The sequence below is a fragment of the Armigeres subalbatus genome, chromosome 1, assembly GCF_024139115.2.
Source record: "Armigeres subalbatus isolate Guangzhou_Male chromosome 1, GZ_Asu_2, whole genome shotgun sequence".
In the NCBI taxonomy this organism is placed as follows: domain Eukaryota; kingdom Metazoa; phylum Arthropoda; class Insecta; order Diptera; family Culicidae; genus Armigeres; species Armigeres subalbatus.
The window spans coordinates 248,451,788-248,465,404 of record NC_085139.1 but is presented as its reverse complement, the minus strand read 5'-3'; the positions used below and the strand labels follow the sequence as shown (position 1 = coordinate 248,465,404).

The following is a 13,617-nucleotide window of genomic DNA, read 5'->3' as shown; positions in this document are numbered from 1 at the left end:
AAGCCTTCATTTTTAAGGAGGCTCAAAAGCCTCCTTTTAAGATGCTCGGAAGCCTCCTTTCAAGAGGTTCGGAAGCCTCCTTTCAAGAGGTTCGGAAGCCTCCTCTCAAGAGGCTCGGAAGCCTCCTTTCAAGAGGCTCGGAAGCCACCTTTCAAGAGGCTCAGCCTCCTTCAAGAGGCTGGAAGCCTCCTTTCAAGAGGCTCAGGAAGCCTCCTTTCAAGAGGCTCAGAAGCCTCCTTCAAGAGGCTCAAGCCTCCTTTCAAGAGGCTCAGGCCTCCTTTCAAGAGGCTCAGAAGCCTCCTTTCAAGAGGCTCAGAGCCTCCTTTTAAGAGCTCAGCCTCCTTTCAAGAGGCTCCAGCCTCCTTTCAAGAGGCTCAGAAGCCTCCTTTCAAGAGGCTCAGAAGCCTCCTTTCAAGAGGCCCAGCCTCCTTTCAAGAGGCTCAGAAGCCTCCTTTAAGAGGCTCGGAAGCCTCCTTTCAAGAGGCTCAGAAGCCTCCTTTCAAGAGGCTCAGAAGCCTCCTTTCAAGAGGCTCACAGCCTCCTTTCAAGAGGCTCAGAAGCCTCCTTTCAAGAGGCTCAGAAGCCTCCTTTCAAGAGGCTCAGGCCTCCTTTCAAGAGGCTCAGAAGCCTCCTTTCAAGAGGCTCAGAAGCCTCCTTTCAAGAGGCTCAGAAGCCTCCTTTCAAGAGGCTCAGAAGCCTCCTTTCAAGAGGCTCAGGAAGCCTCCTTTCAAGAGGCTCAAGCCTCCTTTCAAGAGGCTCAGAGCCTCCTTTCAAGAGGCCTCAGCCTCCTTTCAAGAGGCTCAGAAGCCTCCTTCAAGAGGCCTCAGGAAGCCTCCTTTCAAGAGGCTCAGAAGCCTCCTTTCAAGAGGCTCAGGCCTCCTTTCAAGAGGCTCAGGCCTCCTTTCAAGAGGCTCAGAGCCTCCTTTCAAGAGGCTCAGAAGCCTCCTTTCAAGAGGCCTCAGAAGCCTCCTTTCAAGAGGCTCAAGCCTCCTTTCAAGAGGCTCAAGCCTCCTTTCAAGAGGCTCAGCCTCCTTTCAAGAGGCTCAGAAGCCTCCTTTCAAGAGGCTGGAAGCCTCCTTTCAAGAGGCCTGGAAGCCTCCTTTCAAGAGGCTAAGAAGCGTCCTTTCAAGAGGCTAGGAAGCGTTCTTTCAAGAGGCTCAGAAGCGTCCTCTCAAGAGGCTCGGAAACGTATTTTCATTAGGCTCGGAAGCCTCCTTTCAAGAGGCTCGGAAGCCTCCTTTCAAGAGACTCGGAAGCCTCCTTTCAAGAGGCTCGGAAGCCTTTTTTCAAGAGGCTCGGAAGCCTCCTTTCAAGAGCCATCTTTTAAGAGGTTCGAAAGCCTACTAACCTTGAAGGGGTTTTGAAGCCTTCTTTCAAGAGGCTTGGAACCCTCTTTTCAAGGGGTTTGAAATTCTATTTCCAAGATGCTTGGAAATCCAAATCCAGTCAAGAATCCTTTCGAACTGAGTGGTGCGATCACCATACAATCATTTTCTGAAACACTGCAATACCATTGGACAGTCCAAACGGCATCTTCACCTATTCAAAATGACTATGCGAGGTCGAAAATGCGGTAAATTTTCTGCCTCCTTCCGCAATAGGTATCTGGTGATATCCACGAAATAGATCTACAGCCACGAACAGCCGCCCTCCAACCAATCGATTCAAACAATCTTCAATCACAAGCATAGGCCATTTCTCCTTCACCATCTTAGAATTAACTGCACGTTAGTCTACCACCATTCTCCAATCACCATTATTCTTCCGAACAAGCACAGTAGGACCACAGAATGTCTGTGGTACGACTGTTGTGTGGTGATTTTGAAGTCTGGATTATGTTCGCTTCAAGCAGCTTTTGAACTGTTTCCTCAACCACTTTTTCACGGGCGTATTCCATTGCATACTGCTACGTGTACACCGGCTTTTCAGGGTTCATCATTTCCCTGATCATTTCGTAATACTTCACTGATCCATTTTTGGCAAAACAATGCCGATAGCGCAGCACCACATCAAAAATTCTCCTTTTATCATGTGCACTGCCTTCGACGTTGATTTCCTCTGGTTCCACAGGTTCAAAGGCATGAATGTTCAATACACCATTAGGTACTCCACTAGCGACTGCGCCTGTTGGCTCACTCTTTTCTGAGAGGATTTTCTCGATTCTAGCACTTCCCCTTTCTTTGACGAACCTAACGTCCTCGCGGTCGTGAATGTCCCGGTCCCGGAATCGCTCTTCACATTGCAAGTTGCAGCCACATGTCCCATACCACCACAGCGAAAGCATGTCATACTAGCTGCCATAGTTGATCTGGCTGGTTTTGATGGTATATTACGAACACTATCATCACTTCTTTTCAGTTCCTTTAGTTCAGCCAACTACTTCAACTGTTTCAACCGTTTCAACAGATCAGGCAGGTTATCAACTTGTGTCATTGTACCATACCTGTGTAACTGCGCCGTATGATGGGTTGTCATCAGTAGTCTGAACAACCTTACACCTTCACTGTTGAAGGTTGAATCTTGAATGTTTCGCTTTATTTCCAAATAAGTTTTATTCAAGTCTACATAAGTCTACAGAAAATAACATAGATAGAAGAGTGGTAAACAGAGTAAGAGATAGACGCCTGGACTGCGATTGACTATTGGTAATTGATATATGCTTGTACTGTAAACAATGAAATGCAACGTATGCGTTAAGGGTTGCGTTCCCTCAGCAGGGTACGTTGCCGTCAAGGAGGTCTGTAATATGACCTTCTTGCTGGCAACGACTTGCCGGACGATGCACTCCGCATGGTGTCATCGTTTTATAGAATAATGTCACTAAAATTGCATGGCAACCAGATGTTGGTTTAGTATTAGTTAGTTCGTGAGAATTGAACCACTTGAAAATAGAGGTGTTACTGAGATAACTCAGATGTGAAATGATGATGCGTTTATATTACGACACCTGCCTTCTAAGCCCATCATAATATACTTTATAATTGCCTGATCGGGTAGTTTGCCCTTCTTCCCCATTGCAACGTGGCTATAGAAGTAAGTTTCCAAGCTCTCATTGGGTAACTTTTTGCGACACATCATTGCCTGGTGGATGCTAACTACATCAACTGCCGTCGGAAAATCGCGCACGAAATACGTTTTAAATTCTTGCCAGGTTTTCACATCTGCCCCACTGAACCACAGCTTTGCTGCTCCTTGCAGATTAGCTATACCACACTGCAATTTCCACTCGTCTCCCCCTTTATACAGGGCCTCAGCCTTTTCGATCGAATCGATCCATTGTTCAGCCGTTGGAGTAGTTATTTCGTCTGGATCAAAAGCCACGATAATGTCTTTCACGTCACGAATATCAAACCGGCGCTCTACATTACGCGCACTCAGAATGTTCTATGTTTCAGGGTTTCTTCAGCCATTGTGCTAACAGAGGTTTTCGCAATCGTTTTTCTCTTGTACCGCGGATCTTGTTTGGATAAAACCTCGAAATTCTTCTTCTGAATATCGCTAGGCGATCCGAATTCTTCGATTTCGGACTCGGAATTGCTCTTAATGCCTTCTAGAGCAAATTTTGCAGAACCACTAAACTTGCCGACCTCGGTACTACCGTCTTCACTGACCATGTGCTCGGCAACCTTCCTGGAAATCTCTTCCAGCTCACTGTGAACACTCATCACCTGTAGCCAACATAAGCTTAAATCCGTCGATTACCCGCCGCCGCGAAGGATTATCACGATTCGCGTTTTCCCAGATCCTGTCTACAGTATTGTAAGATAGACGTTCGGATCACACAAAAGTGGTTGGGGCAAACGAGTGGCTCTGCTATCTGAATTCAACTAACTCAATATCTTTTATTACGTAATTGGAACAACAAAAGTTCAGTATTCAATTGTTCTTGATTGATCAATACAAACCCAATCTAATAAAACTAGGGTGGTCCTAATAATTTGACTTTACAATAGTAAATATCTTCTGTGACCTCCAAATGCCTCAGAAATGGTTCTCCGGAAGATTCGGAACATCTGTAAAATGGCCAATTTCAAATGTTCATCCCAAAGCTTCGCGATTTTTTCGTAACCATTCATTCTGGTGAATTGTGGATGCAATCAATAGTTAAAGCATTCTGTGACCTACAAATGTCCCAGAAACGGCAAATTGTGGGTGATTTCAGATTCATCCGGAAGAACTTCCTTGAGAATTTCTCTAGGAATCTCCGGAGGAACTTCCGGAAAATCTTTCGGAGGAGTTCCCGGAGCAGCTCCCCTAGGAATTACTTGATGAACTTCTGGAGGAATTCTCAGAAGAACTTCTAGAGGAATGCCTTTAGGAACTTTCCGAGGGATTACTTGATGAACTGCCGAAGGGATTACCGGAGGAACTTGTGGACGAACTTCCGGAGGAAGTTCTTGAAGAACTTCCAATGGAGCTTCTGGAGAAGCTTCGTAGGAATTCAAGAAGGAACGCCGCCATGCCGCCGTCGTTGGCTAATGATGATCTATTTACGCTAACTGTTGGAATTGGCCTCTTTTACGGATATTTCGAATTTTACGAAGGAATTTTTATCATTGATAAGAAAATTATTTTGAGCTATCGGCTTTCATTTTTGCTCATAGCTTGGCAGGAAATACATTTTCCTTTGTGTTTAGCATTCCCGTCGCAATTGTTAATCACCGGACATGCCGTTCAAAGGATTTACAATCCAGCATGTTTGGCAATAGAAAGCTGACTATTGATAATATGGCCCTAACTGGGTTTTCAAATAAGTTTCAGTCTTGCGCTCTCTTGCGCACTTACATTTTTCGATCATCATATCCAACGGTCAGAAAAAAGAACATCCAAACGGTATGGATTTAATTATGTAATACTGAGCCACTCTGAAACCAAATGTTTGTCCTTAAAAGTGCATTGTTGAAGAATCAATTTAATTTGTTATAAGCTGCATCATTACCGTCATCACCGTCCATTAGCTCATTTGGTCCTAATATCACATCGTTTGTAGACCAGTAAAGCGCATCGATCCATTTTCAATATTTTGCTGCATCTATTTCCTCATAGAGCTCTTACAAGTTATGCCATTTACCTTCATTTGTTTGTATCCATCCCTCCACAGCATCACGATTGAACTGACGGCAAATGGCTACAATCTTACCGGCACCGGCATCAAAAGCGTTGGCTCGACGGATACGCTTTACCAGCGGAAGCTCAATGCCACCACGCAGACCGGCTCGCGATCCGTTGTTGAATCACGAAATCTCAGCCGGAGTAACAGCCACAGTAGCAGTTCTCATCCCCCAATGTCATTATCACCGTTCTCATCGGCATCCTCTAGTCAACAGAAGTCACACGGCGGGCAGTTCAGTAGTAAAATCGACATCTACCGCACGGGGTCCTCTCCGGAAGCGCAACCGGCAGTTCATCTCAATTCCGTTAAGAGAAATCATTACGAAGAAATTGGAAGCGGCACTACACCGAAGCAGGGCTCTCTGATGGTGGAACCCATTTACGCGGTGGTAGATTTGAAGGTGAAGAAAGCACGACGACTTAACCAGCGCAAGGAGCCCGATTCGTTGGGCTCCGTTGATGATGGGACCGAAGATGACGAGCATAGCATCAAGGTAGACATGGTGCGCGACACAGAAACGGGGCGACTGAAGGAAAAGTCCAGGAGTACTAATTTATTGCCGATCGGTGCAAGCAACTTCGTTGGAAGCAATGACTATGAAGAGTTAAACGAACTTATTGTGGAGAGCTTCGTGAACTTTGGGGATGACCCGGATGACTCCAACGATGGGGAAAACATTTACGAGCCGGTAAGTTACTTTGATTTGGAATAATTCATCATAATTACTTATTTCTTTTTGACTTCAAGATCAACATTCCGGAAGGTCCATTAACGTTGTCTTCTTCCTCCCTGCCATCGGGTCAATCGACGACCAGTTCGTCCCAAATGAACAATCTGTGGCGTAACTTGAAGAAAATGAACCTCAATCACCTGATCAAGCGATCGGGCATGCAGGACCAACCAAACCAAAGACCCGCCGTCGCTGCCGCTGATGACGATGAATCAACCGCAAAACCGTCCACGGCATTCAGCGAATTCAGCAAGAAGTTCGGTCACCACCGTAGATCGATCAAAAACAAAATGCGCGGTCTGTACGAACGTGGTCAATCGGTGGAGGCTCCCGCCAAAGTGGGATCCCAACCGGATGAGAAGCAGCAGCTTCGCGTCAAGGGCGCAGCCGAAAGCCGACAGCACATGTTTGGGAGCACGTTCGGGCGGAACAAGAAGTCCCGAAAGTCGCTCTCGTTCGATGATTTCATACCGCGTAAGAAGCAGCACCACCATCTGAACGGGGTGGGAGTGATCTGCAAGTCGGACAAGGCCAACAACGAGAAGCTGCACAAGGAGCTGAAGCGGCAGCTATCGAAGCGATCGACCAGCAGCAGCGGAGGCGAAAGTAGTCTGAACGACGGTAAGAAGGGCGGTATCGAGCTGTAGAGAAGCAACCAGGTGCGGGTTGTGTTAACTGTTTTTATTTTATCGATGTTAAAATTGTCAGTCACAATGTTTTTAATGCTAGTAATAAAACCAAAAATCTTGCGTTGAGTACGATAGTAGTAAACCAAAAAAATAATTGATGTGCGAAATGTAATTACTTACTTGAAGAAGTTCTCCTTTGGTGGGTCTTGTTGGTCAGAAGCAGAAGATAGAAATTCATTAATTCTGAAAAAAGAAAAATGCATTCGATCATCGTATAAAAAAGTAAGCCTGTCTTCTTTCTCATAAAAAAATCCCAAAGGAGATGCGGCAGAATTCTCTTCAGAGATTCAAAAGAATCCCTCTTAAAGATTTGGCAGAATCCTCCTGGGAAACTCAAGAGAATTATCCTGGAAAACTGTGGAGAATCCTCGCTGGGAGATACTTTAGAATCACGGCAAAATCCATCTGAAGATTGGGAAGAATCTCCACTGGGAGATTGGGAGGAACTTCCCCTGAGAGACTGGGAAGAATATCCACTGAGAGATTCGAAAGAACCCCTCTGGAAAATTCGGAAGAATCCCCTCGCGGGAGATTCGGAAGAATCCCCTCCTGGGAGATTCGGAAAAATCCCATCCTGAGAGCTTCAGAAGAATCCCTCCTGGGAGAATCGGAAGAACCCCCCTGGGAGATTCGTAAGAATCCCCCTGGGAGATTCGGAAGAATACCCCAGGGAGATTCGGAAGAATCCCCCAGGGAGATTCGGAAGAATCTCCCTAGGATATTCGCAAGAATCTTCCTGGGATATTCGCAAGAATACCCCTGGCAGATTCTGTAGAATCCCCCTGGAAGATTCAGAAGAATTCCCCCTGGGAGGTTCAGAAGAATTGCCCCTGGGAGATTCAGAAGAATTGCCCTTGGGAGATTCAGAAGAATTGCCCCTGGGAGATTCAGAAGAATTGCCTCTGGGAGATTCAGAAGAATCCCCCTGGGAGATTCAGAAGAATTGCCCCTGGGAGATTCAAAAGAATTGCCCTTGGGAGATTCAGAAGAATTGCCCCTGGGAGATTCAGAAGGATTGCCCCTGGGAGATTCAGAAGAATCCCCCTTGGAAACTCGGATGAATCCCTCTGGGAGATTCGAAACAATCCGCCTGGGAGATTCAAAAGAATCCGCCTGGGAGATTCGGAAGAATCCCCCTGGGCAGTGGCGTAGCCACGGGGGGGGATTTGGACATCAAACCCCCCCAAAAGACTAAATTTTTAGAAGACATTTTTTTTAGAGGAAATTTTTTTTTTCAGAAAACCCCCCCCCAGACCAATTTTCTGGCTACGCCACTGCCTCTGGGAGATTCGTTAGAATCGAAAGAATTCACCCCTGGGAGATTCGGAAGAATCCCCCTGGGAGATTCGGAAGAATCCCCCTGGGGGATTCGGAAGAAACCCCCCCGGGGATTCCGAAGAATCCCCCCCCGGAGATTCGGAAGAAACTCTGGGAGATTCGGCAGAATCCCCCCGTGGGAGATTCGGCAGAATCCCCCCGTGGGAGATTCGGAAGAATCCCCCCGTGGGAGATTCGGAAGAATCCCCTGAGAGATTCGGAAGAATCCCCCCTGGGAGATTCGGAAGAATCCCCCCTGGGAGATTCGGAAGAATCCCCCCTGGGAGATTCGGAAGAATCCCCCTGGGAGATTCGGAAGAATCCCCCCTGGGAGATTCGGAAGAATCCCCCCTGGGAGATTCGGAAGAATCCCCCCTGGGAGATTCGGAAGAATCCCCCCTGGGAGATTCGGAAGAATCCCCCCTGGGAGATTCGGAAGAATCCCCCCTGGGAGATTCGGAAGAATCCCCCCTGGGAGATTCGGAAGAATCCCCCCTGGGAGATTCGGAAGAATCCCCCCTGGGAGATTCGGAAGAATCCCCCCTGGGAGATTCGGAAGAATCCCCCCTGGGAGATTCGGAAGAATCCCCCCTGGGAGATTCGGAAGAATCCCCCCTGGGAGATTCGGAAGAATCCCCCCTGGGAGATTCGGAAGAATCCCCCCTGGGAGATTCGGAAGAATCCCCCCTGGGAGATTCGGAAGAATCCCCCCTGGGAGATTCGGAAGAATCCCCCCTGGGAGATTCGGAAGAATCCCCCCTGGGAGATTCGGAAGAATCCCCCCTGGGAGATTCAAGAATCCCCCTGGGAGATTCGGAAGAATCCTGGGAGATTCGGAAGAACTCTGGGAGATTCGGAAGAATCCCCTGGGAGATTCGAAAGAATCCCCCTGGGAGATTCGAAGAATCTCCTGGGAGATTCGAAAGAATCCCCCCTGGGAGATTCGGAAGAATCCCCCCTGGGAGATTCGGAAGAATCCCCCCTGGGAGATTCGGAAGAATCCCCCCTGGGAGATTCGGAAGAATCCCCCCTGGGAGATTCGGAAGAATCCCCCCTGGGAGATTCGGAAGAATCCCCCCTGGGAGATTCGGAAGAATCCCCCCTGGGAGATTCGGAAGAATCCCCCCTGGGAGATTCGGAAGAATCCCCCCTGGGAGATTCGGAAGAATCCCCCCTGGGAGATTCGGAAGAATCCCCCAGGGAGATTCGGAAGAATCTCCCTGGGATATTCGCAAGAATCTCCCTGGGATATTCGCAAGAATCCCCAGGAGATTCGGAAGAATCCCCAGGAGATTCGGAAGAATCCCCCAGGAGATTCGGAAGAATCCCCAGGAGATTCGGAAGAATCCCCAGGAGATTCGGAAGAATCCCCTGGGAGATTCGGAAGAATCCCCTGGGAGATTCGGAAGAATTCCCCTGGGAGATTCGGAAGAATCCCCTGGGAGATTCGGAAGAATCCCCTGGGAGATTCGGAAGAATCCCCTGGGAGATTCGGAAGAATCCCCCTGGGAGATTCGGAAGAATCCCCTGGGAGATTCGGAAGAATCCCCCTGGGAGATTCGGAAGAATCCCCTGGGAGATTCGGAAGAATCCCCCCTGGGAGATTCGGAAGAATCCCCTGGGAGATTCGGCAGAATCCCCCCGTGGGAGATTCGGCAGAATCCCCCCGTGGGAGATTCGGCAGAATCCCCCCGTGGGAGATTCGGAAGAACCCCCCTGAGAGATTCGGAAGAACCCCCCTGAGAGATTCGGAAGAATCCCCTGGGAGATTCGGAAGAATCCCCTGGGAGATTCGGAAGAATCCCCTGGGAGATTCGGAAGAATCCCCCTGGGAGATTCGGAAGAATCCCCTGGGAGATTCGGAAGAATCCCCTGGGAGATTCGCTAGAACTCTGGGAGATTCGGAAGAATCCCCCTGGGAGATTCGGAAGAATCCCCAGGAGATTCGGAAGAATCCCCAGGAGATTCAAGAATCCCCAGGAGATTCAGAAGAATTGCCTCTGGGAGATTCAGAAGAATCCCCCTGGGAGATTCGGAAGAATCCCCCTGGGAGATTCGGAAGAATCCCCCTGGGAGATTCGGAAGAATCCCCCTGGGAGATTCGGAAGAATCCCTCTGGGAGATTCGGAAGAATCCCCCTGGGAGATTCGGAAGAATCCCCCCTGGGAGATTCGGAAGAATCCCCCCTGGGAGATTCGGAAGAATCCCCCCTGGGAGATTCGGAAGAATCCCCCCTGGGAGATTCGGAAGAATCCCCCCTGGGAGATTCGGAAGAATCCCCCCTGGGAGATTTGGAAGAATTCCCCTGGGAGATTTGGAAGAATCCCTCCCGATTCTGGTGATTAAATTCAAGAGCTTATGATACTCAAAAAAACTCATCAATTGAATGTCTACTCACCCTAAGTCCAGCTCCCGGCGACCTTCTCTTGCATGGTGGTAGTTCTTCCGGTAGAACCGACCACCTTTGTTGTCGCCCTCAACGCTGTACATTGTCCGGAACACTTGCCTTTCGCTCGCAACACTGCTGCCCGATGATGCCAATCTTGTCGCCATGGGCCCCTCATCTCGTTGCCTCGGCACATCCATATATACCCCAAACAGGCATATTCTCCGCACGGCACTCCTCTGCCGTTCCTGCTGTGCTGCATAATCTTCCGGACGGCCAAACAGAATGAACGGATCCCGCCGGTGCATTTCGGTAAAATATTGCATCCGATTCGACGGAACGTAGCGGGGAGGACCAGATGGAATGCAGACGGCTAGCTCAGGCGAGGTTTTGGATTGGTTTGATTCTTCTTGACGGATTGGTGGACTGAAGAAATCGACTTTCTTCGACTGGTTGGATGAAGAATCGGATTGCGATTCATCCGAGGATTGGTTGTCTGTTAGAGGACTTTGCATACTCGAATCGTTCATAGAATCATCGAGTTTTAGTCGCTTGGAAGTACTTTCCATTGTGGTGCTGCCCGAAGCTTTATCAGGCATGGATACAAAATTTGTTTTATCCGTAGTTATTGGTCTATCGGAACGATCAAGTAGATCTACAGAGGACTGCGAATTGTTCAACGTAGCTGTGTCGACATATTTATGTAATTTGCTTTGATTTTTCACAACACCATCGAAGAATCCAAAGTTATTTCCATCGCCCGAATTATTGTTAAACGTGAAGTCAGTTTTCTTGAGCGAACTTGTTCCACCGAAATATTCAGAAGGATTGATCAAGTTTAACGAACGAGTAGATTCGTTGGTTTCCGGCAATGTGCCTTTTAAATCAGAGGCGCTAACAAAGGTAAACTTATCAGCATCCTGTTTATCGATGCTCATCTTCGGTTTCTGCGTAAAACGGAATGATTCCAAGAAACGGGAAGGATTCGGGCTATCTTCCACCAAGATAACTTCGCCATTCTTGTCAGGCTGGTCCATTGTATGGATACTGGCAACGTCGGGTATAATTTGGCTTGCAAATTCCGCCAGTTTTGGATTTTCCTTTCGATAGAATTCAGTAATTTTCTTCGACGAATTATTGTTACACGTCTTGTTCTTTGGTCTCTGTTTCTCCGTCGTAGACTTTGAAGTGTTATTCATAATGTCTTCGTTTATCGTTATGGTCTTAGAGCAATCTAGCCCGGTCCAGCTCGCACAAATCACATGTCCTGTGGCAGTGGCTACGGTTGCATCGGAGAGCTTGAACGATTCCTGATATCGATTACTTCCTCCCGGATTTGCGTCACTAAAATTGAACATGAGACTATTTTATTCATATAGCAATATCTATACCTGAATTCAGATCCCGATTACATCTAACTATCCTCAAAATTACTCCAATATAAAAGCTTTGGAAATATTATGTATACTTACAAGTTTTCTTTGAAGAACAAAACATTGTTGTTCGAGTCCCCGATTAAAATAGAGATTTTAACTGCCAGTTTCTTATTGTAACAATTGTTCGCCTGAACGACGGTTAACTGCAACACGTAATCTTCCTTCATAACTAGATCGATGGAGAAAACCGGCAAGGTACGAACAAAGGCAATCAAATCACTTCCAAATGGCGGATTTTTCTTGAGAATCTACAAAAATAATCCAACTTTTGTATTGCAATACTCATCATTGTTCAGCAGTCCGCAACCTACCACTTCCAACTCCCTCGGATCGCTCTCCATCAACTCTTGGAACGAAATCTTCCCACGAGCGGCCAACTGCCCGGCGTACACCATTCCGATACCTTTCAGCTGTTTCGCAATGAACGGACTGTTCTCCCACAACTTAGTCTCCAAACATTGACTCAACCTCAGTGTACTCAACAGTGCCTGATAGACACCTCCCTCGCCATCGTAGTCCTCCATGTCACGGCTTGCGTAGATGAACTCCGCCATACACTTGATCAGCCGCCTACCGACGTTGATCATCTTGGTGGCTTCCTGCTGCAGGGAGCCATCCTCGATCGGTAGGTTTCCGAACACGGCCTGCATCAGACAGGACACCATTGCCGTAGTGGTCTGGATGCGGCCACGCAACGGGAACCGAATGGTACTGCTCGTTGTCGAGCGGTTTAACTCGTTGAGGGTTCGCTTGTCGCTGTTGCGGCATTTGAAAACGGTGAACTCGTCGCAGTAGGTTAGAAGGGTGAACATCTCCAGCAGCGGTTCGGTGCCTTTTATCTGCGGAAGAAAGATGGATTGCGATATGAGTAGTCCTTGATAACCTATATGGGAAAGTGAGGTAAGTTCGCCATATGGGGCAAGATCGCCAACGCTCATTATGACACTAGTGCGCATCATATTCATATTATTATTACGAGAGATGGTTGACAAAACTTCCATAGGCGAGCATGCGATCAAACCCACGACCTCCTGCTTATAGACGGAAGCGCGGAAGCGGTAGCCACTAGATCACTGAACTTCCCAACAAACATTCACTAGCTGAACTATCATCAGTGTGATGATTTAATTCAGCGCTGTGTTGAATTATGTCTGTACTATTTCTTATCACAACTTCTGTTCAAGCTTTGTTCACACAATTTTGGCGAAGTTATACAACGACAACATCTTATTTTGAAAAACAACTTTATTAACTATTTTGTTAAACCTTCAATAAGCATTTTAACGAAGCCTCAATTCAGCTACATGCGAATTCTTCGAAAATAATAACGCATAGAAGGTAACATCTTCAAGATCTCCAATGGACGTATTTTGAAGCAATTGCTATTTTCATTTTTTAATTTTTAATCATTTTATAATCATTTTAATTTTTTTCTAAATCAGGTCTCGAACTGCTGTCATTTGACATCCGCCGGTAACGTTGCCATCCGCGCCATCCTTGTCTCCGAAACCGATGTACATTCTACTAGCTATACTGCCGCTAAAAGCATAACAGTTACTGTACCATACTGATATGAAATCCATATCAATATGGGACAGTTATGCTTGCGGCAGCAACATAATCAATTCTCAGAATAGTCAGGACTTGAAAATATCTTTACGGATAGAATACTCACGAATTTCCTTTTAAATATTGCTAAGAAGCATGACATACCGTTTTGATTCAAATCTCGAGCATGACTCATGTTCCGAACACTGGAGTTTTAGCTCCCCAAAACTAAAAATTCCATCGGTTTTCAGCTCTGAGAATCAAGATTGTAAATGAGTTCAAGATCTTACACTACCAAAGCCAAAATGGTCATTTGAAAGCGAGTGTTCGGAATATGAGTCATGTTCGGAATTTTAGTCAAAACGGTACCTTACTTGATTACTTGATGGGCTATAGCT

The 13,617-nt window shown here is 47.1% G+C and overlaps 2 protein-coding genes across 5 annotated transcripts in view; one reads left to right on the top strand and one right to left on the bottom strand.

Moving 5' to 3' along the window:
* The window catches only part of LOC134206483 (nuclear pore complex protein DDB_G0274915-like), a 114,735-nt gene extending 108,109 nt beyond the window's left edge, over positions 1–6,626 (top strand). For all 4 annotated transcript variants that reach the window (XM_062682205.1, XM_062682202.1, XM_062682203.1 and 1 more), the window contains exons 7-8: positions 5,102–5,801; positions 5,861–6,626. In XM_062682205.1, coding sequence (XP_062538189.1) covers positions 5,102–5,801; positions 5,861–6,490 — 1,330 coding nt within the window. In that variant the 3' untranslated portion in view covers positions 6,491–6,626. The remainder of the gene's footprint in view (positions 1–5,101; positions 5,802–5,860) is intronic.
* LOC134206482 (probable ATP-dependent DNA helicase HFM1) overlaps positions 6,520–13,617 on the bottom strand; it is a 68,267-nt gene continuing 61,169 nt past the window's right edge. Inside the window, exons 7-10 of the mRNA XM_062682201.1 lie at positions 11,983–12,510; positions 11,708–11,919; positions 10,248–11,579; positions 6,520–6,715 (exon numbers count right to left, since the gene is read on the bottom strand). Coding sequence (XP_062538185.1) covers positions 6,649–6,715; positions 10,248–11,579; positions 11,708–11,919; positions 11,983–12,510 — 2,139 coding nt within the window. The 3' untranslated portion in view covers positions 6,520–6,648. The remainder of the gene's footprint in view (positions 6,716–10,247; positions 11,580–11,707; positions 11,920–11,982; positions 12,511–13,617) is intronic.